Below are 26,958 nucleotides of genomic sequence, written 5' to 3' on the forward strand. Positions count from 1 at the left end.
ACAAGTAAATGGCAAGTAAATAATTATAAGAACTACAGCTTTGAAATATGAAGGGAGAAAACTCACGTTCATAGGTACTGAAGGTCGCTGAAGAAGGGCTAGGAAATACATATACAGAAAGAAAGGAAAAAGCAAGACCCAAAATATAGGGGGAAATTGTTTAATGGAAATCTATGCATTATCTACATATAGCATACATTTCTGATTATCTGATTCTAGCCCTTCACTGTCTTTGAGGTATCTTGCAACTCTGTAAATTATAAATAAGTGGTGGCAAGGCCAAATAATTCTTGTCTATTGACAAACAAATTCATAATTCCTTCAAGGTTTTTTATGGAACCTGACAATGTAATTCTCAAATTTATATGGAAACTAAAGAGTCAAGTACAGCCAAGATCCTTTAGAGAAGAAAGAGTGGGAGAACTTACTCTACCAGGTATCAAAACTTACTATAAATCTATAGTAAGATATAGATACAGGGATTTTTAAAAAATTGAACAATTGAATAGAATATAGAAACTAAAAATTAAGTCTGTGCATTTAAGACACTGTAGATATGGGGAAAGGAAAGGATATTGAACAAATGGTGTGGGACAACTCAATACTCAAATAGAAAAAAAATTAAAATTGGATCTTCACCTCCCACTAGACACAAAAATAAAATCCAAGTCAATTAAAGACTCAGGTGTGAAAAGCAAATCCATATTTTTTTTACAAAACAATATAGGAGACTATTTTTATGATCTAAGATACATGAAGATTTCTTAAACAAGACAAAAGTTTGAGACATGAAAAAAAGATTAGTAAGTGACATATTGAAATGAAAAACTTCCATTTATAAAAAGATATCACAAAAAGAATGAAAAATAGAGGAGTGCCTACGTGGCTCAGTTGGTTGAGTATCTAACTCTTGGTTTTGGCTCAGGTCATGATCTCATGACTGACTTCAGTCCATTTTCAACAAAGTATTCACATGTGCTACCAATTGTGAAAAGTGGAAAAGGGAATTTGATTTAGGAATGAGTGATGTTAGGTTTTCTCCTCCCAAAATATACCTCCCATATCAAGTTTATGGGTTCAAGCCCCATGTTGGGTTCTGCACTGGCAGTACGAAGCCTGCTTGGGATTCTTTCTCTCTCCATCTCCCTCTTTCTCTGCCCCTCCCCTGCCTGTGCTCGCTCGCTCTCACTCTTGCTCTCTCTCTCTCAAAATAAATAAACTTAAAAAAAATAGAATAAAAATTACAAAACTTGGAGAGCACAAGCCAGTAGAACACAACTGAAAGCCTAGAAACAAACCCATTCCATAGGAGAACTGTTAATTGAATGGAGGTGTCATCATGCTGAGTGGAAAAACCATATATTAATATTAGTATTACCAGTCACCGCTGGGATCACATGCAGTTTTAGAAGTGGGCACAGGAGAAAGTATAACTAAAACCACTGAGTTTTATTAAGATATAATTAATGAAACTAGTAATTATTTTTTAAAAACCTAAATGGTACTTATTATGAATGGGACAGCCCAAAATATAAACATAAAAATTCTTTGATTATTTTAATGCAATTCCAGTTAAAATCTAAGTAAGATTTTGGGAGATACTTAGCAAATTTATTAAGAAAACTTCCATGCATGGCTAAGACAATTTTGAAAAAATAAAAGGCAAAAGAAAGAGCTTGCCGTATCAGGTAATAAAATACATCAGAAAGCATTATCTTACAACTCTAAGTTATCACCTGTGTTATCTCTGCTAAGCTCCTTTAATTTTAGAAAAGGAAATCCTATAGACAATTATTTATCTAAATGTAGTCTTTCTCTTCCAGATTTTTCCAGTCTAATTTATCAATTTGACTCCTTATCTTGATTTCATTAGTTTCCTTTTCTGGGTGAATCTCTTTCCAATAGCATTAAGGGCCGTCTTCTGATCCAATCAGCCTGAACTTTGGAATACTCTACAACAATGCATAACATTTTAATTAACTATACTTTTAAATGTCATACATTCTTAAAATACTGATTCTGCTTACTTGAGAATATGGAATGAGGGTTTCGAACTGTTGATGAAGCTCCAGTAGCTGAATTAATTCTACATTTTTTTTGGCTTTTTCCTTAATTAAATCAATATACTTTTCAGGACTTTCTGCAAATAAATATGCAGCATCTCTGGTACTGAAAGTGTAATACTTTTCTTTATATTTCAAAATTCCAATTGCTAAATTTCCTGAAAATTAAGAAAAGGAAATGAATTATATATAAAATATTAAGTGATTCTATATTTGTAATATATCCATAGAACCATCCCCTACATACTGCATATTTAACATGTGACTTATGTTTTCACTTTGCTAAAATGCTACCATTAGTAATTTTATTTTGTTTTTTTATTTTTTTATTTATTTCTGAGAGAGAGAGACAGCGTGAGCAGGGGAGAGTCAGAGGGAGAAGGAGATACAGAATCAGGAACAGGCTCCAGGCTCTGAGCTAGCTGTCAGCACAGAGCCCGATGCGGGGCTCGAACCCACGAACTGTGAGATCATGACCTGAGCCGAAGTTGGACGTTTAACTGACTGAGCCACCCAGGCGCCCCTACAATTAGCAATTTTAAATTATACATTTTGTTAAATTCTATTTTATGTGAAATTTATATTAAATTAATTTTAAAATACGGTTATATGTAAAAATTATTTTACTATCCAGATATAAGGTGTTTGAAAATCTTTTATGAGAAGCCATGTTAGTCATCTGGTGGTTTTTTTCAAATCTCCTTTAACTAAACTAACTACTACAAGCATTATTTTAAAAACAGCTCTATAAAAACTACAAAAATGGGATATCTTTTCCAAAATACAAGTTTTTTTTAAGAGTTTTACTTTTAAGTAATCTCTACACCCAACATGGGGCTCAAACTCACAACCTCACGATCAAGAGTTGCATGTTCTACCAATCGAGCCAGCCAGGTACTCCCAAAATACAAGTCTCTAGGTTAGAAAGTATTTCCCACTGTGAACATATACTACAAAAATGTGGGTTATTAAATATCCACATAGTTGGTGGGAATTATATCTGAAACAGCAGTCCTGCCTAATTTATTTTTTCATTTGTTCAACAAAATTTATTGGCCCTATTCCTGGTACTGAGGAAATAAAAGAAAACAAAATTGCTGCTCTCAACAAATCAACAAATATACCATAGGCCAGGGAGTACTGCAGAAAAAAAGATGAAAAATAAAGCCAAGGGGCACCTGGGCAGCTCAGTCGGTTAAGCGGCTGATTCTTGATTTTGCATCAGGGCATGATCTCAGGGTCATGAGACTGAGTCCTGCATTGGGTGTGGAGCCTACTTAAGATTCATTCTCTCTTTCTCTCTCTCTCTCCCTCTCTCTCTCAAAAATAAACAAATAAAGCTGTTTAAACACACAATAAAAGTAAGAAGGATGTAGTTGATATTTTAAATTGGGTGATCTAGGAAGGCTGAATAAAATGAAGGAGCAAGGTATGTAGCTATCTGGGGGACAGATAGAGTTTTCCAAAGTTGAGGGAATAAATAGCAAGACAAAGTCCCTGAGGTGAAAATGGGCTTGAGATGTTCAAAAATAGCAAAAAAGGGGAGCCTGGGTGGCTCAGTCGGTTAAGCATCCAACTTCAGCTCANGCCAGTGGGCTGGAGTAGTGAGCAAGCGAAATTGATTGACAATAAAACCGGTGAAGTCATTGAAAAAGATCCTAACTAGTTAGTAAGCCTCGGGGTTTAAGCCATGTGGTCTGCAGTCCTAAATGGAAGGAGAAAAGTCCTATAGAACCCATCAGAGTTAGTGTAGTTTGCTGCTGCCCAGAAAATAATGTAGTGAATAGAAATAATGTAGTGAACGAAATAATCAGGGCTGGCTTATTCAGAGAGAATTCTGAAACCCAAAGCCTTCCCAAGCCCTTCTACTTTCCTATTTCTCTCTATTAGAATCCCAGTTAGTAGAAGCTTGAAGGGGCCAAACAGACCTCCTAGACTAGAAGCCAGGCTCTTCTGAACCTTAGCTCATAGCTTTTCCAATTATATCATGCTACCTCCATTGTGACCCTACAGCCATGTTTCTCTGTGTTTGTGTCTCTCATGACTCCCTTCCCTTCTTATTTGGGATGGATGGATGGATGGATGGATGGATGGATGGATGGATGGATGGAAGGAAAGAAGGAAGGAAGGAAAGAAGGAAGGGAGGGAGAGAGGAAGGGAGAGAGGGAGGAAGAGAGGGAGGAAGGGAGGGAGGAAGGGAGGAGGGGGAAAGGAAAGGAAAAGAGAAAAGAAGAAAAGAGAAGGAAAGAAAGAAACCATCTATATTCCATCACTTTTTATTTCTTCATGGCTTTAGATTGTTACCACCAGCCCCCTCCAGCTAGTATCACTGATCCTCATGGGCCCTCAGAATACTATTCTTGTTCTGTTGGCTCCCTATGGTAAACCTTCTGTTACTTCCATTATGAAAAATCTAATACCATAAAAAATGAGTTAGGGGCATCTGGGTGGCTCAGTCAGTTAAGAGTCCAATTCTTGGTTTTGGCTCAGGTCATGATCTCATGGCTTCTGAGTTTGAGCCCTACACTGGGCTCTGTCCTGACAGTGCAAGAGCCTGCTTGGAATTCTCTCTCACACCTTCTCTCTCTGCCCCTCCCCTCATATGCACTCTCTAGCCTGTATATAGTTCCAATAATTCTTTCTAATAAAAAAAAAGTAATATCCAACCACACAATATAACGAAACAAAAGAAATAACAAAGAAAGAAGAAAAGGAAGAAAGAGGTTAATGGTGTAAGGTAAATTAGAAATAATTTTGTCGAATTGTTTTCATTCTAGCCCTAGCTGACTTTTTATTTCCAATTCATACTGCCTTTTTGGATAATAATTTATTTCACTTCATTTTCTGACTTTCTCTTTGTTTTGGGAGAAGCTCTAGTATTATATACAGAGAGATTTTACTTGGCCAAAATATTGGCCATTTCCTTAGACAGACCTGACTTATAAAGAAATTCTGATCTATGTTAACAGAATATAACCATAAAGTGACAGAGTATTTTTTAATAAGCATAATCAGCCAAATTAGTGTTGCTCTTTTAACTAATGGTTTTGAAAGATGATCTATTTTAATAATGCTGTGTGAATTTCTGGAGTCCCTCATTGGGCATATGAGTCATTTCTCCTTTATGATAATGTAGCATCCAGATTTCATTATATATACATTCCATCACTTATCATTTTTGTTTTCATTTTAAAATATGGAATGCTTCACAAATTTGCATGTCATCCTTGCAGAGCGGCTGTGCTAATCTCTGTATTGCTCCAATTTCAGTATGTGTGCTGCCAAAGCAAGCACCTCACTTCTCATTTGTGTATAATTCTTGCTTATGTCAGTCTACCAGATTATTCTGTGAGCACTTCAAAGATAAAGGCTTTGGTCTGGATCATCTTTGTGGCTCCTTTCCTAGTTCATCATCAGATCCCATAAAGTTTTAAAAAATGATAAGTAAAAAAAAAATGAGTAAGTAAGTGACAATGATGGCTTTATTTAAAGAAAAAATGGGGAAGTCAAAGCAATATCGTTTCCCACAATATACCTGGAAGAAGAAGACCATCTGTCGTAGCAAATGTATAAGCACAAAATCCTCGATACTGAATTAACAATTTATCAAAATTGGCCGTTGTTTCTGGGAAAAGCCATTCTTGTTTTCTGAAATCCACCAGATGTACTCTATCTTCTGAAATGAGAGAGGAGGACAAGAAAAACTTTAATCAAAGAGAAGAGTAAACAACCCAAGAAAATGAGCAGAAAAGACTGGCTGCTGTGTGACTAAAATAGAGAGATCGACTTCATTCAAGGCTGCATGGCTCTTCATAATAGACTAGCTGGGCAAATTCTTTGAGTGTGATGCTTCTGTCCTAGGACTATTGCTTCCTGAAACAGCTGAGAATGTTCTGGGCAGAAAGATTCAAGGAAATATCTCTTAGTAATTTAATTTTGATACAAGGTGCACAATTTTTGTTCTTTACACTTTAAAAAATCCTTCCTAATGGTGATTGCTTACTTATTCACATGTGATAAATTATCTCCATTTTTTTTTTTTACACAAGCACAATTTATAAAATATTGATCCCAAAGGTTCTTAGCTTTTGCAATCCTACTACAATTCTGGGTCTGGCTCTACATCAAAACAGCAATACCGTAAATGCCCTTGTGATTACAACTAAAAGTAAATGCATACTTTAGGGAAAATAAACCTTCCTTCTTTTTTCGTGCTATGCCTGAAAGCCTCAAAACAGAGATGAGATGTGGCAAATGTTAATTAAATTCTTTTAGAAGAACATTCGGTCTCCCAATTCACTGGAACAGTAACATGATAGTGTTCTGGTGAATAAAAAGTTGTGACATATGGTGGAAAATGACACGTTTAACTCCAAGAAGTAAACTGTCTTGCCAATATGGGTAAGTTTAACATCTACTGTTGAAGTGACTTTAACTTTTTTTTTTTTAACATTTATTTACTTTTGAGAGACAGAGAAAGACAGAGCATGAGCCAGGGAGGGGAAGAAAAAGTGGGAGACACAGAATCTGAAGCAGGCTCCAGGCTCTGAGCTGTCAGCAAAGAGCCCAACACGGGGCTCGAACCCACGAACCACAAGATCATGACCTGAACCGTAGTTGGACACTTAACTGACTGAGCCAAAGTGACTTTAACTTTTTAATTTCACTTAATATTTGTGTAAATATTCTGCTTTAATAAAGTAAGTAGGAAAAACTTTAACTGGAAAGATGCTTTGGAGCCTCTCTAATTTAGTTTTCAGGGGTTTTTTTTATTGTCCAGTAGTTGAAGAATGGAAATTACAACTTCATTTTCATTTTCCACTTTTACAAAATTTGAATTTGTAAAAGAAATTTAGAGAGTAAATTATCCAATTTCATTTTCTGGAAAAACTTTCTTTTAGGCAACAATTCCCACTCTATTTTGGCATTTCTCATGAACTTTACATTGTCTTTAATAAAGACAAAAGATACCAAAAAATTAAAAAGCAATTTGTTGATAAAGACATCCTTCCTATAAGACTCAGTGCACCTCTTAAAGGGCCTAAAATAAGCTCAATTTTACAGGGATAAAATTCATTATTTATAAATTTCAGCCTGAATCTGCGGTAGATGAATGGCAAATAGAATTCTAAAGAAATAGAGCTCCAAATATGGCAAGCATTAATATCTAGAGCTCCAAATATGGCAAGCATTAATATCTTTTTCTACTATAAATCAATAATAAAATCACTAAGACTACAATAGAAACAAGCAAGGAAAATCATTGTTAACCAAAACACTGACAATAACATTAAGAATGCTTACTATTGGGGGCACCTGGGTGGTTCAGTAGGTAAAGCAGCCAACTCTTGATTTCACCTCAGATCATGATCTCATGGTCTGTGAGACTGATCCCTGCACTGGGCTCTGCACTGACAGCGTGAAACCTGCTTGGGATTCTCTCTCCCCCCTCTCTCTGCCCCTCCCCACTTGCTCTCTATCTCAGAATAAATAAATAAACATTAAATTTTTAAAAAATAATTCTTATTACTGAATAGTAAGATACTTAGCTTATATATTTTCTGTTTCCTGCACTTTCCATAATGAATATTAGTACTCTTTTAATCAAGGAAGATTTTCAAAATCTTATCAAAAGGAGAGAGTACAAAAATTTTACTTTTTTTTTAAGCAAACTTTTTTTAAAAGCAACACAGGGTCTAACTTATGACCCCAAGATCAAGAGTTGAATTCTCACCGACTGAGTCAGCCAGGCACTCCAAGCATAAAAATTTTAAAACAAAAGAGTGCCTTTATTCTAGAGGCAATTTTAAGAGATAGAGGAAGTCAAGGATGGTTTCTATTACCCATGTGTTCCTTCATCCTACACACATCGGTCTTCACCGTCAGTCCATCAAGAAGATTCTGCATTACTTTCTCAGGAAAGAGGAGTTCATGAGTACCCAAGAATGGCTCAAGGTGAGTTGTTAAATTACTGAGGACACTAACCAAAACAGTTTCATCCTGGAAGCTAGTCCACAGATTGGAAAGTGCAATGAAGGTAGGCTGAAGAAGAGAAAAGAATGTTCAAAATGTAACTGTTTAATAAAATTACAAATCACTGTGCTTTTAAAAACAAATACAAATTTGTGTTTGTAAAGAAATTCTTCTTAAAGATAAGTCAGTCTCATGAAGTTAAACAACGAAATCTACATAGCAACTGGACTCATGAGAAACAAACTTGTATTTATTTTGGTATAATTGTCATAAAGTTAGTTTACCCAAAAAAACCCAAACACATTTGATCACCTAAGAAAGATTTATGGATGCTTGACCTCAAAAAACCAAGAGGAAATATCTTCTTTTTGTAAAAAAGCTAAATATGACTCACTACTATTAGATTTATCTGACTCAGTCATGATTAAAAGAACCTGAAAGCCTAGAGATATATCTTGGGGCATATCTTGTGAGCTGCAAGTTAAAGATTTTAGGTCAGTGAGATAAAATATTTTTTTAATGTTTATTTTATTTACTTTTGAGAGAGGCTCAAAGGATGGGGGAGAGAGAGAGAGAGAGAGAGAGAGAGAGAGATGGGGGAGGGGCAAAGAGAGAATCCCAAGCAGGCTACACGTTATCAGCACAAAGCTCGACATAGGGCTCAAACCCACAAACCATGAGATCATGACCTGAGCAGAAATCAAGAGTCGGATGCTTAACCTACTGAGCCACCCAGGTGCCTCGAGAGAAAATATTTTTTATTCATACTAAAGGTCACTGACTTATAGAGCAAACATATAAAAAATCAATCAGGCCTTACTAATAAATAAAACAACTTAGCCTTTTCTTTTTTTGTGAAACCTAATATTGGGAATGGCTACACAAACTTGTCAGAACCTCAATGCTTTGTAAAATACTGCATGTACATCCTACACCTCTTTAGGGCTACCAGATTTGCCCCTAAGATGGTGCAGATAATCAGAAAGGCAGTGTAAGTGCAGACTTGGTAAACACCGTGATTAGCTCTGTCTCTTCATAAAGGACACAAGTCGTATCACCCCTTTGCTGAAGGCAATTTCTAACCAGCTCCTGCGAACATGTTTTCGACACTGCATTATGGACTCACACAGCCTATGCTGGTGTTACGCCTATCATAATATACACCTGCATTTCCTTCAGTAGCAACTGCCTGTGGAGGGGAGTCCCTCATCCAACTTATACGATTACTACAAAATAACCATAAAGAATAGGATCACCTTGTACAAAAGCAAATATTATATTTTTAGTGATTCAATATAATGATGGTAACTTATGATTTGACTGTATAGGATTCAAAGGTATATTCACTCTTTTTTAAACTAATTAATTAATTTTTTAATTTACATCCAAGTTAGTTAGCATATAGTGCAACAATGATTTCAGGAGTAGATTCCTTAATGCCCCTTACCCATTTAGCCTGTCCCCCCTCCCACAACCACTCCAGCAACCCTCTGTTTGTTCTCCATATTTAAGAGTCTCTTATGTTTTGTCCCCCTCCTTATTTTTATATTATTTTTGCTTCCCTTCCCTTATGTTCATCTGTTTTATATTTTAAATTCTTCATATGAGTGAAGTCATATGATATTTTTCTTTCTCTGACTAATTTTGCTTAGCATAATGTTCCATCTATGTAGTTGCAAATGGCAAGATTTCATTCTTTTTGATAAAGTATGTTCACTCTTAAGCAAGGTCAAAGTTGATGGCAAATACTTACAAAGACTTGTGATGTTGGGACAGCAGTCTTTGATTTTATAGTCATTTTTAATTGTTCCAGGTGGGCTCCTAACTGCTTTATCATCATTTCTACTTCTTGAGCACAGGTAATTATATCTGACTGTGAAGACAATGTGATTTGCATTAATATTTTTTAAATTTCACTACAAAATTCAAGTGTTTCAAGCTCTACCTTCTCCTTACATCCCCTGAAGGTAAGCACAAAGGGAGCAGAAATTCTATTCTCTGTGATATCTCTAAACCAAGAACAGTACTGGCGTGCAGATGGTGCTCCAGAAATGTTTGTTGGATGGATGAATCTTTTGAAATACAATAGCTATAATTTTTCCCAAAGGTATTCTTTTCCTCAAGGTATTCTTTTATATGCAGTACAATTGCGTTCCTGAGAAATGGATTCTATGACACACTTTGTTCAGCTGTTATTTTCCCACTCCTCAATGATAAAATTAATGAGGTGGTCCTCTGAAAACTATTTTGATACCAATATTTTTAAAAATGACATCCAAGAATGCAGAACATCTTAAAAATCACATCACTGAAAGAAAAACAATGTATTTCTGCTATGACAATAGTAATCTGAAAATAAGGTGATTTCCATAGTTGTTGATTGTCTTTGGTGCTCAATGGAATGATTGTTGGGTGCTGTAGTTAAGCAATGGTGTGTGTGTGTTAGTAATACTGCATTGTTTTCATGCAAAGCAAGTATCTGGTGTATTTTTCGACAGATATTTGGCCAAATAATTTTTGTGTAATTGTTATTGCAAAAGTCGATTGAAAAGATTTTTATTGCTAACATTTTTATTTTTTAAGTTTTTTTTAATGTTTATTTTTAAGAGAGTGGGGGAGGGGTGGGAAGAGACAGACAGACAGAGGCTCTAAAGTGGGCTCCGGGCTGACAGCACAGAGCCTGATGTGGGGCCCGAACTCACAGACTGTGAGATCATGACCTGAGTTGAAGTCGGAGACCCAACTGACTGAGAAGATGTATATATATATGTATTCACTGGAGTATTACTCTGCAATCAAAAAGAATGAAATCTTGCCATTTGCAACTACGTGGATGGAACTAGAGGGTATTATGCTAAGCGAAATTAGTCAGTCAGAGAAAGACAAATATCATATGACTTCACTCATATGAGGACTTTAAGATGCAAAACAGATGAACATAAGAGCTGGGAACAAAAATAATACAAAAACAGGGAGGGCGACAAAAACATAAGAGATTCTTAAATATAAGAGAACAAACAGAGGGTTACTGGAGGGGTTGTAGGAGGGGGGACGGGCTAAATGGGTAAGAGACATTAAGGAATCTACTCTTGATATCACTGTTGCACTATATGCTAACTAACTTGGATATAAATAGAAAACAGTCACAAAGAGTGGGGAGATCAGAAAGTTAACTTTCTCAATAGAATAAGCAGCAAAGGGCTTAGACATGTGATACTGTCTAGAAAAATAAGAACTCTTCAGTTCATACCCCTCCAGAAATAAAATCAGAGCCATTTTGCTAAAGTCCTAACAGGATGATGGTGGCAATAATAAACATTATCTGGGGCACCTGGGTGGCTCAGTTGGTTGAGTGTCTGAATTCAGCTCAGGCCACAATCTCATGGTTCGTGAGTTCGAGCCCCACATCTGACTCTGCTGACAGTTCAAAGCCTGGAGCTGCTTCAGATTCTATGTCTCCCTCTCTCTCTGACCCTCCCCTGCTCTCTCTCTCTCTCTCTCTCTCTCAAAAATAAACATTAAAATATTTTTTAAAATAATAAACATTTTCAGAAGCAGCAGCAATTTATTGAGCTAATAACTATGAGCCAGGCACTGTTCTACCTTACTTGTATACTGAAGACTATCACTAACTTCATTTTAGAGATGTGGAAACCAAGACATAGAGAAGTTAAGCAATTTCCTCCAAGACACAGATTGAGTAAAGTGGCAAAGTCAGGATTAGATCACAATCACTCTGGTTGCAGAGGCCACACTCATTGCTTATATACTCTATTCACTATCCCTCTAGCTCTGAGGATGAAAACAACAATGAGACTTTCAGTCTGGAAATTAGCTGAATACGATCCACAATTGAAAGCTCCGAGAAGATGCTACATAATGGATGACATTCTCTACAACATCCCTACATTAAGTGTGACAGTTTAATGGAAGTTCTTTCTTATGGTATCCCTTCCAAACACAGATGACCAAGTAAATGTGAGATTCTTACTCCTGTAGATCTGCATGCACTTCAAGATAAACTGATTATAAAATCCTCTCAGTATCTGACTAGTTAGATAAGGCTGATAGCCACTAGTCAATGTTAGAGGAATATCCATTCTTAAGAATGATTTGATTTAGGGGCACCTGGGTGGCTCAGTCAGTTGAGCATTCAACTTCAGCTCAGGTCATGGTCTCGTGGTTCATGAGTTCAAGCCCCTCATCATGCTCTCTGCTGTTGAAGCCTGCTTCGAATCCTCTATCTGCCTCTTTCTCTGCCCCTTCTTCTCTCTCTCCTTCTCTTGCTCTCAAAAATAAATAAACATTTAAAAAAATGATTTGGTTTAGAATAGCTGATTTACAGTTTCTGAAGGCAATTAGATAGTAGGTCAGTTGTAAGGACCACCTCCTAGTTTCTTGCAATGAAGTCATGTCATCTGAATGTTTATCTTTCTATTCTCTACAGTGAAGATAAGGAAAGAAGACAGATCAAGTGCATCCAGAAGTAGCATCAAGTCACCAAGATATGAGTTCAAAACACATCCTGTTCTGTTGTTCAAGCCATTGGTATTCACTCATACAAAAGACAGTTCACTAACCCTGAGTCTCACAGTTTTTGGAAAGTAGACATTGTATAAAGGTAAACAGTGACCAGTGGGATGAATGTGTTAACTCAATGGAAGAAATGGTTCATAACGTATACATATATCCAATTGTCACATTGTACATTTTGAATATTTTACAGTGTTGTTAATTATATCTCCATAAAGCTAAAAACAAAAACAAACAAACATTGACTGGTAGGAGCATAGCGCACTGTCAAGATGCAGTTAACAAACTGTGTCCCCTAGAACCCTGGGGTGAGATGGGGATGTTACTGGGTGAAAAGGTCCCTCAATCCTTTCACCTAGATACCTGTTCTACATTTTTAGGATTCTGAGTAAAATTTTATCTGAAAGAAAAGTGCTCTGCCACTTTTTTAAAAAAAAAAAGTCTAAAATTGCCACTGAACTTATTTTCCAACTATGTGGGGATACTGTCTGGCTTGTTTAATAGATCTAAAAATATTAGAAACAGAGGCACCTGCATAGCTCAGTCAGTTGGGCCTCCGACTTCAACTCAGGTCATGATCTCACAGTTTGTGAGTTCGGGCCCCACATCAGGCTATGTGCTGTCAGCACGGAGCCCACTTTAGATCCTCTGTCTGTCTGTCTCTCTCTGTCCCTCCCCCACTCTCTCAAAAATAAACATTAAAAAAAACTTAAAAAATAAAAATATTAGCAATAAAAATCTTTTCAATCAACTTTTGCAATAACAATTACACAAAAATTATTTGGCCAAATATCTGCCAAAAAATACATCAGATACTTGCTTTGCATGAAAACAATGCAATATTACTAACACACACACACACACACACACACACACACACACTGCTTAACTACAGCACCCAACAATCATTCCACTGAGCACCAAAGACAATCAACAACTATGGAAATTAATTCCTACCAATATTTTTCATTAAAATAAAAATCCAACTTCCCATTTCTATATTAGTTCTCAGCCCTACATATGCAATATAAATGGAGCAGTTGCTAAGACTGTGTCCTTTATCAATGACCTGATTCTACCTTTTGTTTAGCCTCATAATATATAAAATAGCTGCATTATGTACGGAAAAGGCCAGATCTTATGACATTTACTCACCAAAATGATCTGAAGGAAGATCTCATATTGCCGCACATTATACAGTGCTTCTTTTAACATAAATGGCTGAAGCTCCATACTCATGAGTGGGTTCTTTGCTACTTTCTCGAGGATGGCTGTGTAGCGGTATGCCTGGTCCTGGGCAGTTTGAAGTTGGGAATCAATGTGCTGAGTGGTGGCCGGGATCGCTTCCTGTAGAATAGCTGGCACTGTTTTTAAAAGTATATTGAGAGACATGAAAGAATCTACAAAGAAGAAGGAGCCTACCAAGTGGTCATATTTTGAGCAGTCATTTGAGTTTAGTTTATTTCCCCAACCAAATTAATAATTAGAAGGTATATATTTCATACATTTCTTCCCACATCATGAAATAAAGAACTGGGCAGGGGAGAACCTATCCAAACAAAAGACATTGTACAGCAGGTCAGTTTTTGCCACTAAAATATAGAGGAATCTAAAGAATATATAGGCTTCGGTATTATGTGCTACTGATCAGGTACCGCTAGAAAAGGCATTATTTTGTAAAAATGAAAAGTGTGTGACCTAAGAAACTCATTAGGATCCTGGGGTGCCTGGATAGCTCAGTCAGTTAAGCATAAGACTTCAACTTATGGGTTGGAACTTCGTGTCAGGATCTGTGCTGACCACTCGGAGCCTGGAGCCTTCTTTGGATTCTAGGTCTCCCTATCTCTCTGCCTCTCCCCTGCTGGCATTCTGTCTCTCTCTCTCTCAAAAATAAATAAACATTAAAAAAAAAAAAAAAGAAACTCATCAGGATACTGAAAAAAAAAACAGAACAGTCTAGCCAGATAAGGAACTTCATAAAGAGTGGGAACTTGACTTTCTAGAACAGTTTTTAAAATAGAAGAACTGACCCTATTGTACTAGATAGGTGATCTGGTAAAAGACACTAATACCTTTTCAGTGAGTCTACATATATATCAAACTCATAAGGAAGTTCCTTCTACTGAGGCCCTGATCAAATATTTCATGAGCGCTTTGAAACCTTATACATGGTGAATGCATTAAATATATAACAGCACAGTAAATGCTCCTGGATTTACAGATTTGCAGATATCTCTTCTTATACCTTTGCATTCCATTAACTGCATCAGCCACTGTTTTCAGGGTGATTTTTTTTTTTATTTGGTTATTTGACTTGGAATAAAGAATACAGAGCCCAGTGAATTAGGGAGGCTGGCTTCCAGGCAGGCCCCTCTTTCCTTCTACTGATTCACTCTCCCACACTAGCTTCATGATACACAATACTGCAAGTCTTGCCCTGGCAAAACTAAATATCACAATACATTATGAACACTAGTTGTGCCTAAGGTAGAGTCAGAACTGTACACCTTAAATCTAAGAATGCCGGTGGAGTACTGTACGTTATTTTCTTCACTGTGCAAGTTAGATTTTAAACTTGCAAAAATTGTAGACTTAACCAAATGATATACCTACAGTCATCAATGCCTTCGCCTCCCTTTGCACAGTCTCGGTTAAATAAACGAATCCCAGTAACAATCATGGTGAGTTCTTTCAGCTGGCGTTCTTTGTCCTTCTTAGAAAGTGTTAGAAAGGTCCCAAGCTCAGCTTGAGGGAAAATACTCTGTAGAGCAGCTAAAACAAACCACAAAAACAACAACAAAATGGTAGAATAAAGAGATCAGATCCCAAACCAGAGCTTTCAGCAGAAAGAGGCCTGTCCTTACAAAGCTACTTATGTGATTCTTTACATTTCTGATACCTGCTTACAGAATATATAACAAAATTTATCACATGCCAATTTCAATGGCTATTGAAAATAATGCCATTGCCTTGTGTCTATTTTCAATGACTGAGCACCCATCAGCAATTTTTGACAATGGGCATTAAAACAAGCTTTGTAATTAGGATTCTGAGTAGAAGAATCACTGTTTTAAAATAATTGTGGAAGAAAGCCATAAATAGGCTAGAAATCTTGCTTCTTCCTTACCTTAAATTATCAAAGAAGGGAAATACTTCCTGAGGATAAAATAGTGTCCTTTTCCATCAACCATTTTAGGTGACAGATGCAATGCCTTTCATCAATATGAAATCTCCCTTCCCAACAGTCCCCATTACCAAATCAGCCTGGCACTGTTAATCACACTGCCAGTGTTTCTTTCGTGAGGAGTGATGGGTCCCTGGACATGTGCAGCTCTAAGAAGATTAACAATATGCACTTTCCAGAGATGCTATTTGGGTTTTAGAGTTCATACACACTGTAAAAGGAGTCTGGCTAAGTTTTAACCTCTTATTTGCACTGATTTTTTTTTTTTCCAGATCAAAAGGGAACTTCGGTCTTCAATATTTTTAATTTAACATCTTTTACAAGATACAATGTTCATATCTTTTCACAAATGGGATGGAAATCATAGATTTTTTACCTGTTGCCTCTCTGACAACCTTGATATCTGTAGGGGATCCCAGCCCAGAACGCAGTAACACGTAGCTGACAACCTTTCGGTAGAGGCTTCCCAATTCTTCTCTAGTGCATGCTCTGTTATCTGTAATTTCTCTGACAACAGAGCCTAATCTAGTCTCCAAGATTCGGTGATGTTCTTCAAGGAATTCCTCTAAAATTGGCAAAGGACAACGTTCCATATATTTGACTTAGAATTCTCATCACATAAGAAAGTAGGACCAGGTGAAAAAAAAAAAATGGCTTGGGTATGGCAATTCTATTGCACAAAAACAAGTGTTTTCTTAAGGTGTAATAATCACAATAGAAAATAAACAGTGGCCAGCAAGTAACCTCAAGGCAAAAATCTAATAGGAAAGATTTATTACAGTTCTTTAAATAGCATGCTTTGTCAAACTACATAAGACTTTCAACAGACAGTCCAACAGTAATAGCCAAGGGGGCTAAAACCTAATTAAGCAGGAAAAGTATAAAAGACAATTTATGATATAGATATAAACCACACATAGTAGAAATATGCATACTATATATATATTTACACCACACATAAGCCCAGGTAGTATACTATACGCAAGCACACATAGTATAAATATACATATATGTAGTGTAAATGTTCCTGTTTGATTATTTTAGGTCTAGATAAATTTCCTTTGAATAGCATTACTGATAATCTGATATTGCATCGAGAACTATAGCCCTCTCCCCTCTTCCTGTGATATGATGAGGTCTAGGCCTAATTGTGGCAGAAGCCACAATTCACACAGGACAATTCCTACAACTAACTCAGTAAGACATCCCATTTTACTATTACGAGGGCAATAATTAACATACCAACCACATACCTATACTCTTACCACAAAAACAGCTGAGAACTTTATGCAATTTAAATATCTAAATTACAATTTCATAAATTCCATGATCACTTATCACTTTAACATTTCATTATTATGAAGCAAAAAGGCAAGATATATAACTTATATATGTAGCATAACTGCAAGTTCAATACACATCACCAAATGGTTAATAATAATGGTATTGCAGTGGGGCAGAGGGAATCTAGTCTAGAGAGGAATGTATTTTCCTTTTTCTCGTTTCCAGTGTGTCTTCGATGTATGTATTAAACTATTTACATAAGGAAATAATAATAATAAATAAACTTAAATTTCCCAGCATTCATTTCATGTTGGGGTAGTTACCTAATTTAAGTAAGCATTGGAAGATAATAATATAAAGCCAAAACAAAAAAATCAGCAAATTAGAAACTTTTAACTTCAATGGGCTGGTTGTTTTAATTTCTAATTACAGTGTTGGTGATAAAATGGTTAAAACACAATGGACTTGGAAGCATAACTATCATAGGCATAATAATTAGACTTTACTTTTAATACTCACAAAGGTCATTAATGTTTTTCTCATTGAGCATTTCCACCCTCATTATATTCTTCAAAGTTGGAAAACTTTTCAAAAGATAGATTAAAAAATTAATCATTGTCAGCCAGATGAAGTCCTATTACTTGCAATACAATATGAATCCTTTAAAAAGGGTATCAAGATAGGTGGATATGTTACCTCGACTTGTATAATTCATATCAAAGTAGACTTGCATCTTAATGGTGTCCAGGGATGGGTTTTTACTATCCAACAGCCGAGACACACAAAGCTAGAAAAGAATATCCCACAGATGTTTCTAGTTATATTTTCTGAAATTCAAGTATTTCCTACAGTTATTGCTCTTGAGGACTTCATACTTCATAGTTTACCCCACCACCACCATTTACTAAGTAAGAAGTTAATTTCCTGAGATCAACAATATCACCATATCCAGGTGGCTAGGAGTCTAGTCAAAGGTGAGAAACTTGATGCTTTGGTTAGTCTATGCAGTCTGGATGAGGGCAAATGCTCCACGAAGCTTAGGCTCCTGTCTAGAGGTCATCTAGAGCCCCTCATTGCTATTTATTTGAGCCTCTTAAACAACACTCCTTCTTTGTTGAGTTTGGGGGTGACTTTTATTTTATAAAAGGCTGTTCTGCTCACAAAGTCTCTCTGGCTCTGGTTTTTATTTCAACATTTCTTCCCTGGTCTGCTTTCTCTCATTTTCCTGCCCACATAGATGGCCCATTCTACTTCCCTGCTTTGCCCCTTTAGATCAACCTGAATTTTTTCTCTCTTTCCTGTCTCACCCCTTAGGCTTTATATCTACAGCTGGCAGGCACAGCAGCGGTGGCACCTTCCATGCACCTCCGTAAGCACCAACCCTGCTTTCCTGGGAGGATGGAGACTGAATGCAAGACCGACACCTGGACAATGTGCTTTTACGGAGCCTGTGCCCCTAGATCCCTCCAGGTGGAAAAGTACTATTCTAAACATAGAGTTCACAGATACAAAAAGTAGCTCATCCACATGATGTTTAATTGAGAAAAAAGGAAACAGGGGCGCCTGGGTGGCTTAGTCGGTTAAGCGTCCCACTTTCGCTTAGGTCATGATCTTGCGGTTCGTGGTTTCGAGCCCCGCGTCGGGCTCTGTGCTGACTGCCAGCTCAGAGCCTGGAGCCTGTTTCAGAGTCTGTGACTCCCTCTCTCTCTGACCCTCCCCTGCTCATGCTGTCTCCTAGAAATAAATAAAACGTTAAAAAAAAAAAACAAAGAGAAAAAAGGAAACAATCTTTGTCCTCTGAAGCAAGATGTACAGTGATAATTTATGTACCTGTCATATTAAAAGTAAATTGAGTTTGATTCTTTCCAACTTAGCTGAGTTATAGGAAAAAAAAAAACCTCTTCTTGACCACTGAACAAGAGAAAAATTTATTTTCTGCCTCTCCTTGATTTTCCTCCAGAGCTTTCCAATAAAATTTCTGACTGACCATCCAGCCATTTTCCCCTATTGCAAAGAACAGGTTTCATGCCACATTTAAAATCAGCACAGAGGGTCTCCTGGGCTGCTCCGTCAGTTAAGCAACTGACTCTTGATCCTGGCTTAGGTCATGAGCTCACAGTTCATGAAATCAAGCCCTCAGTCAGACTCTGCACTGACAGCGCTGAGCCTGCTTGGGATTCTCAATCTCCCTCTCGGCCCCTTCCTCCACCTGTGACCTCTGTCTCTCAAAATACATACATTCAATACATACAATCATCACAGAAAGACCTAGCTCTAGGCTGCCCTGCACAATCATGCATCTCTACTGCAGAAGAGTCATCCCAACAACATATTCCCCAGCTCCAGGCTTCCAAAGCTCTTCCCAATCTTTTTGGCAGCTGCATATAGACCTGGACTCCATTATGTGAACTGTTGGCTATGAGAAGATGGCGGTGATGAAAATTTTCTCTGCCAACTGTTTGAGCCCAGAAAATATCCATACACAAGCTTGGCAAAGCTTCTTTAAAGCCCTTTGTGGGAAGGAGGGAATTAAAATTAAAATCATTAAGCCTGGGAGAAAAAAAATGTTGAATTTTTAGGAACTACATCCAGAAATATTTAGAAAATAAATATGTAAGCACCTATATTGAGTCAAACTTAAAACATGTGAAAAAACTAATGATATCTAAAAAATTCCTGCCATCGTTGGCTCTTAAAACTAGTTTTCAGGCACATATACTTGATATCTAAGTATGAATTATTTGCTACAGTGTCAGAATTGTAAAACACAAATTACACTGAATCAATAATTATATGAATCTTAATTTGGTACTATGTAATTTTATACTATTAATAATATTTTATACTGTTAATAATGTCAGTTAATAATGTTCTCAGTGTGGGGCACCTGAGTAGCTCAGTCAGTTAAGTGTCCAACTTTGGCTCAGGTCATGATCTCACAGTTTGTGGGTTCTAGCCCCATGTCGGGCTCTGTGCTGACAGCTCAGAGCCTGGAGCCTGCTTTGGATTCTGCATCTCCCTCTCTCTCTGCCCTTCCCCTGCTTGCACTCTGTCTCTCAAAAATAAATAAACACTAAAAAAATTNATCCGGACTGGGGCAAAAAGCTGTTCTACTGAAAAAAAGAAAAAGAAATCAATGTCCCAGGCTCACTTGCAGTATCATTCTTGTCAATAAATATAAGCAGATGAGAAAAACTCTGAGAAAGCTCTTACTTTCTGAATAGAAAGTGACAGACCCAATTGACACACATATTTTGCCCTCTGCCCTCTGCCCTCACACCTACCTAGAGGCCGAGTAGCTATCTTGTAACCATGGGATGAAAGCTATGCACAATGTTGGCTCAGGAAGCCAGGAAAAACCACCTGTGTATCTCTAGACTTTATAAGAAACAATAAATCTCACATTTGTTTGTACCACTAGTTGGTAGGGTCTTGTTTCATGAAACAAGGCATTAATGGCTAATACAAATATTGTGTTCAGAACTGCAAATAAATAATTTAAAAATTGAGAATTGTTGTATAAGCACCTTAACGAGTTTCTGTACATCACTTTTCATGAGGGTTCTATCCATGTTAAAGCCATTACGTGGGTCCAAGACAACAGCTTTCACCTGCAAGTAGGAAATAATCTATTAAATCATTTTATCTCATATAATTATGAAACAAGTTGTTTCTATTTTTTAAATAGCTGCCTCCTGATTACTCAGGGGTTGATTATTCAGCTGATTTTATTATCATCCATTTCATCAGCACCTTCATTAGAAGTCAAAGAAAGGAAGCAATAAGATCAAATTTGAATACGGTGTTCAAGAATTATATGGAGAAATAACTTGAAAGCAGCTACTAGACTTTAGATTGGGAAACTATCTGAATATTTCATCACATTTTTATTGTGTATCGTTAAACCAAAAGCAAGAATAGAAAGACAAGGCAATGAATAATTTTTATAACAGTGAACAAAAATACACATTAAAACTGACAAATGCCATTATTGATGTTTCCAAAACAAATCAGTAACTTCTAAATCAGTTTCTATATATCTAGAACTGACATGCTTCACAGAAAAACATTTTTTTGCTAACTTTTCCAATGGTCTCAATGTTTTCAATGGAATAACAGTTAGGTAAGCGTCACAGAATTTTAAGAGAAGCAGGTACCACTTAAGGCTATTTTTTAATAAAGCAGTAATTCAAAAAAATATTCATTCTTACCATGAAAGCAGCCAGAGTTTCAGAAACAATCTCTCCATGGGCTGCACATTCTTGTCCTATTTCTCGAATGATATTCTTTATAACACTTTCGGCCTGAGTGGGAGGCATTCTAGCTAAATAAAACAATGATTGTTTTTTTAAAAATTGTATTTGAAATGACTCTATGCAACAATCACCTCCCGGACCCCCAGCCAAGCTTACAGACAAAATTCACAGGTGCTGCATGTGGCCCTAACTCTTTGTTTTTCTAGGTCACAGGGCCCTACGTTGTCAGAAAATAGACCCCAACTACAAAACGTATTCTTCTCTAGCCTGACCACAACCCACATGTCAGACGAGCCCGAGACAGAGCCTCTGGAGAAACCTGCTACCTCTTGCTCTACCAGGCCGAGAATCAACCCCCTCGCCACACCCATCATGGGCCCAGCTGCAACCCTCTCACAGTCTTAAAAAAGAAAAACAAACAAACAAACCCTTTAAAAGGCTAGGTGGCCCAGGGGCGCCTGGGTGGCTCAGTTGGTTAAGCTTCTGAACCTTCGACTCAGGTCATGATCTCACAGTTTGTGAGTTCAAGCCCTGCGTTAAGCTCTGTGCTGGTGGTTTGGAGATTGCTTGGGATTTTCTTTCTCCCCCATCTCTCTCTGCCCTTACCCTGCTTGCTCCCTCTCTCTCTCTCAAAATAAATAAATAAACTTAAAAAAAAAGAAGGCCCATCCCAAAAGAAGCTCTGGGGACCTCTCTCTGGATACATGGCCCCTCTCCTCCCTTGAAGAGTATATAAACTCTGTCCTGCTTCTTGCTCTACTCTCTGTGCAATTCTTGACCACCATAACAGTACTTATATATGATTTTTCCTCTTTAGATTTCTCATTATATTTGTAAGGAGTAATACATTTATCAACTTATTAGCATTTATTAGCCTCTATAAAGATTTAAAAAACTTCCATACTTATAAAAATGAGGGATTTTGTTGATGAAAGAAAGCAACTGGATCTTCAAAGTGGGATTGAAATAGTTCCCATTTTGTGAAAACGACATTAGAGGCATTTTTAAAATAGAGCAGGAGCAGCCATTTCAAGGGAACTGCCTCCCATGTCCCCTTTTCTAAATCTTTGAATTAAGCCAAGCTGCCAACATTCCAAGAAGTCAGCAAGAACAAGAAAATCCTGTTTGAAAAGCATGATGATAAATACGAACTTCTGACTAGGGACTCCTTCACCTGACCAATGAATGAAGTATAAATCTAGCCCTGCCTGTCAGCACCAATGAGCTTTTTTAAAAAACTTACCTAAACTTTTTCCCCCCATAAAAACCCTGAGGTCACCTCCCTTAATCAGTACACTATTTGGGTTTCTACATAAATCTGTACATCCCCGCCCCCAATCCTTTTATCCCAACAACTGTCTTGCCTCTTGAACTGGTTTCTTGTTTTTAGGTTGACAATTTAAATGAGAGTAGTCACCAAAAGTATATTTATAGTATATATTTAATTGGATGACTAAACGGTATTGGGGAGGTAGATCTAATGAGAAACACCAGCTCGATCTGCAGGTGGCAGATTAGTTTGAAAGACGAAACGCTTATTCCACCATATTCAGTAAGTAAACTTTACTAATTATAGAAGATTCTTGGAAAACAATTTTTGCTTGGTTCATCTAAATTCTCTTTCCTGTGGCGCCTGGGTGGCTCAGTCGGTTAAGCGTCCAACTTCGGCTCACGTCATGATCTCACGGTTCGGTTCGTGGGTTCGAGCCCCGCGTCAGGCTCTGTGCTGACAGCTAGCTCAGAGCCTGGAGCCTGTCTTTGGATTCTGTGTCTCCCTCTCTCAGGGACCCTCCCCTGCTCACGCTGTCTCTCTCTCTCTCTCTCAAAAAATAAAACATTAAAAAAAAAAACAAAAAACAGCGTGTAACTAGTACTCAGAAAGTGTTAGCTGCCGGTCTACGTGCGCGCCCATGTCTGTGCGCGTTCGCGAATGACGTGAAGCCCGGCGCGTGGGTTCGCTACTGACTCCCTGTAGTACCCTCCTCCGCCCCACTGGAAGCCCGACTTCTGCCCTTTAGGGGTGCGAGTAGCACCCAGCAGAGACCCGAAGCTCAGATGCCCGCTCAGTGCGAGTTAGAGGTCTGACCTGCGGACCTGGGCGACTCCAGCCGGAAGCAGCCTGTTTCGGCTCAGCCTAGGCACCAGGAAAGGAGTTTTGACCGACAGTTAAGTCTCAACCGAGGCTGCACAGTCTCCAGCCCCAGAGGCTCTACCCGCTGCCCATGCTCCCGCCTCGCGGCTGAGGGGCGCAGAGCCCCGGGTGGGGGGTTACCGTGCCTTGGAGAGCTAGCGGCTAGTCTATACGACTGTTTCCCTCTTCCCCGGCTTTGCCCAACCTCAGGGTAAGCCGCAGGGTCCTCGGCGTGAGCCCGGTAACCATGGAGATGGAACGCTGCGGCCGGCAGGGGCGTGGCCGGCAGGGGCGGGACCAACGTAGGACGGCGAGGGTGGGCCCAAACTGCAGATGCTCCCGTGAGGTATGGGCAAGGATGTTTTTAAGACAGAAACAAACAAAATATGGAAGGTCCTAAACCAGAGGTAGAGAAAGGCAGGTTCACTACACCTCAGTGGTTAAGTGTTTAAAAACACAAGATTTCCAAAAAAAAAAGAGTATTTATTTTTGTGAAAAATTAACAAAAGGAAACCTCACTAAAGCTCACTTGGGAGGCTAGAAGGGGAGCCTGGTAGGGGGAGGCCCTAGGTCTCCACCATCAAATCACAGGCAGAATTGTCAGTTACAGACTTCCAACAGCAGAACCCTCAAAAGGAAAGAATCACCAATTACAGGCCCCAACAGAGAAAGATGTATATTGCAGCCTATAAGAAACTGACTACCCCTGCAACTCAGCCAATGAGAAACCTTCATCGCCCTAAACTCGTGCTTTTCTCCAGTGGACTTTTATTCAAAACAGCCCCTCCCAACTTCCTCCTCCTCAATTAAATAATGTTCCTTTGCGTTGTTGGTTTTGCTTAACTGTCTTATCCCAAATTGCAGCCATCTGTTATTTCTGAATAAACTCATTTTGCTAGTGAACTAACTGAAGCTTTATTTTTCTTAATAATTATATATTTATTGGGGGGAAGAGGCAGAGAGAGAGGGAGACTGAGAATTCCAAGCAAGCTCCATGCAGTCAGCACAGAGTCAAATGCAGGGGTGGAACTCACAGACCCTGAGATCATGACCTGAGCCCAAATCAAAAGTCGGTCACTTAACCAACTAAGCCACCGAGGCACTACCTACAGCTTTATTTTTAAGGCTAACACTTGCGAGTGTGGGAATCTATGGCCTTTAAAACGGAGTCAGGAGACACAGGATCCGGTTTGGAGAGGCTGAGAAAATGGAGGGGCTGTATGGAGTTTATATAAAAGTATCTAGTTGTTTTTAAAAAAAAGGATCACAGTTTAACTTCATGCCCTGTTCAAAGGAAGAACAGCTGGTGTAAGCTGCCAGAAGAGAAAAACCGCACATTCAGGAAGCACATGATAAGGACACACCCATGACCAGAGTTGGGATAATGAGGTTTTGTTCCTTAACAGTAATGTTCATTAGGCCTGCCTAATGATGTGAAAGTACAAAATAGGATTAAACCGATACTAGAAATTAGTATCAACAAGTTTTATTTTCAAACAGGCTATTGCCAGAATTTTTCTGAAACAGCAAACAAAGACAGTTGACCCTTAAACATCTTTGGGGTTAAGTGCTCCAACCCACACATCCTCCCTCAGAAATCAAAAGTTTTTGACTCCCCAAAAACTTAATTACTAATAGCCTGCTGTTGACCAGAAGCTTACCCATAATACAATTGATTAACACACATTTTGTATGTTGCATGTAATATACGCTGTATCCTTACAATGAGGAAAAAAATGTTATTAAAATCATAAGGAAGAGAAAATACATTTACACTACTGTATTGTGACAAAAAAAATCCACATATATGAGGACCTGTGCCATTCAAATCCATGTTGTTAAAGGGTCAACTGTGTATGGGATATGATTTGCTTAAAGACTTTCTCAGATTACTAGGAAATAAATGAATACAAAAAAGTGAAAGTCATAATATCAAAGGATTTTATTTATTTTATTTATTTATTTATTTATTTTCCCCTTCTAGAAAATTTTCCTAGAATGTGGATGAAGCTTGTGCAAAAATAGATGTTTAGAGTAGCAAGATAGATAATAGTAAAACATTGGAAATCTAAATAGCTGATACTTAGAGAATGTTGATAAAGTGAAATATTAGACAGATATTCAAAATAATGTAAACAAAATCCTTAAGTGTTTGTCTTATATTTTTAAAAGCCAAATGCAAAATGTGTACACAGTATAACCTCAGTTGCAGTGTTTGTATTTGAGTAAGGGTAAAATTTTATTCATTTTATTTATTATTATTATATATATATATTTTATTCTTTATTTGAGAGAGAGAGAATTTTAATCAATCTTCAGCACAGAGCTCAACTCAGGGCTGGATCCCATGACCCTGGGATCATGACCTGAGCCGAAATCAAGAGTCAGATGCTCAACCAACTGAGCTACCCAGGCACCCCGATTATTCATTTTATTTTATTTATTCCTTATCTGAATATAAGTAAGCTATTATTTTTATTTCTTTATACTTGTCTAATATCTCTAGATTTTCTATAATGGGTATATATTGCCTATAAAACAAAATGAAGAAAAAAATAATGGGGAGAGGGGACTATTTGTAGAGACTGAGTGCAATTTGGAAACTAAATATACAAGGTAAAGCAACCAAAAGGAAAGTGATCTAGCAAAATCTTAACAGTGGTGCTATCTGGGCAATGAGATTATGGCTGTTTTCTTCTTTATACTTTAAGATATCTACTGAAATGTCTTTCATGAGCAGGTATTACTTATAAATTAGAATATTAAATATTCTTAAGATGCTAAGAATGTCATCATATTAAGTACAATTTTATTTTAATTTTTTAGTATAATTTTAAATGAATAGACAAATCTTGGCACAAATACTTCCCGAATGTGTCTGATACTGCTAATTGCCCACTTAATATCAATTTTCTTTTCCTTCTTACTAAACTTGATTATGTGATTGTGTTGTGAATGACAGTGTTCCATACTGAAAAACAAAACAAAACAAAAAGATATCTTACCCCCTCTTTCATCCAGGGGTGGTGGCATGTGACATTGTCCTGGCCAATGAGCTATCAATGGAATCACTAGATAGGGTATCAGAGAAAGTCCTTTCATTTTATGTCTATCTCTATCTCCTTCCCTTTTCTTTGTACTTGAAATGAGATTGTACTAGCTGAAATTCCAGCCTATTGTGAACATGAAGATGAGGACCACACCTTAAGGAGGGTTGAACAAAAATCTGAGTTCCTGGTGATACTATAGAGCAGTCATATCAGTCTTCTTAACTAGCTACCTCTGGACCTCCCATAACATCAGAAAAAGTAAACTTCTACCTCATTAAGTCATTGTATTTAAGTTTTCTGCTACATTCAGGCAAATTCAAACCGTAACTGCTACCTACAATAAGTGTGTCTTTGGAAATACCCTTTAGCCTTTTGTGCTATTCTGAATTATTGGTTCTAATTCTCCACTTCTCCTGGCTTGCACATCCTTACTATGGACTTGTATCCTTCCCCACCCCCCCACCCCCACCAGCTTTGTCTTGGA

At 37.6% G+C, this 26,958-nt stretch overlaps 1 protein-coding gene and 1 non-coding gene across 14 annotated transcripts in view; both read right to left on the bottom strand.

Annotated features, from left to right (window-relative positions):
* Nucleotides 1-26,958, bottom strand: part of CFAP206 (cilia and flagella associated protein 206) — a 72,970-nt gene that overhangs the window by 5,335 nt on the left and 40,677 nt on the right. For 6 of the 13 annotated variants that reach the window (XM_077750303.1, XM_077750304.1, XM_077750308.1 and 3 more), the window contains 10 exons: nucleotides 21,249-21,361; nucleotides 20,565-20,648; nucleotides 17,734-17,824; nucleotides 16,130-16,318; nucleotides 15,183-15,341; nucleotides 13,725-13,933; nucleotides 9,790-9,909; nucleotides 7,907-8,105; nucleotides 5,599-5,739; nucleotides 2,028-2,221 (listed from right to left, as the gene is read on the bottom strand). In XM_077750303.1, coding sequence (XP_077606429.1) covers nucleotides 2,028-2,221; nucleotides 5,599-5,739; nucleotides 7,907-8,105; nucleotides 9,790-9,909; nucleotides 13,725-13,933; nucleotides 15,183-15,341; nucleotides 16,130-16,318; nucleotides 17,734-17,824; nucleotides 20,565-20,648; nucleotides 21,249-21,356 — 1,494 coding nt within the window. In that variant the 5' untranslated portion in view covers nucleotides 21,357-21,361. The other 7 variants (XM_077750305.1, XM_077750312.1, XM_077750311.1 and 4 more) reach the window with 6 other exon arrangements.
* LOC144220203 (U6 spliceosomal RNA) lies at nucleotides 5,254-5,357 on the bottom strand. The gene has a single exon (XR_013331661.1). It is a non-coding gene; the product is annotated as a U6 spliceosomal RNA (small nuclear RNA).

The sequence above is a fragment of the Crocuta crocuta genome, unplaced genomic scaffold (genome assembly GCF_008692635.1).
Source record: "Crocuta crocuta isolate KB4526 unplaced genomic scaffold, BGI_CrCroc_1.0 scaffold9, whole genome shotgun sequence".
NCBI lineage: Eukaryota > Metazoa > Chordata > Mammalia > Carnivora > Hyaenidae > Crocuta > Crocuta crocuta.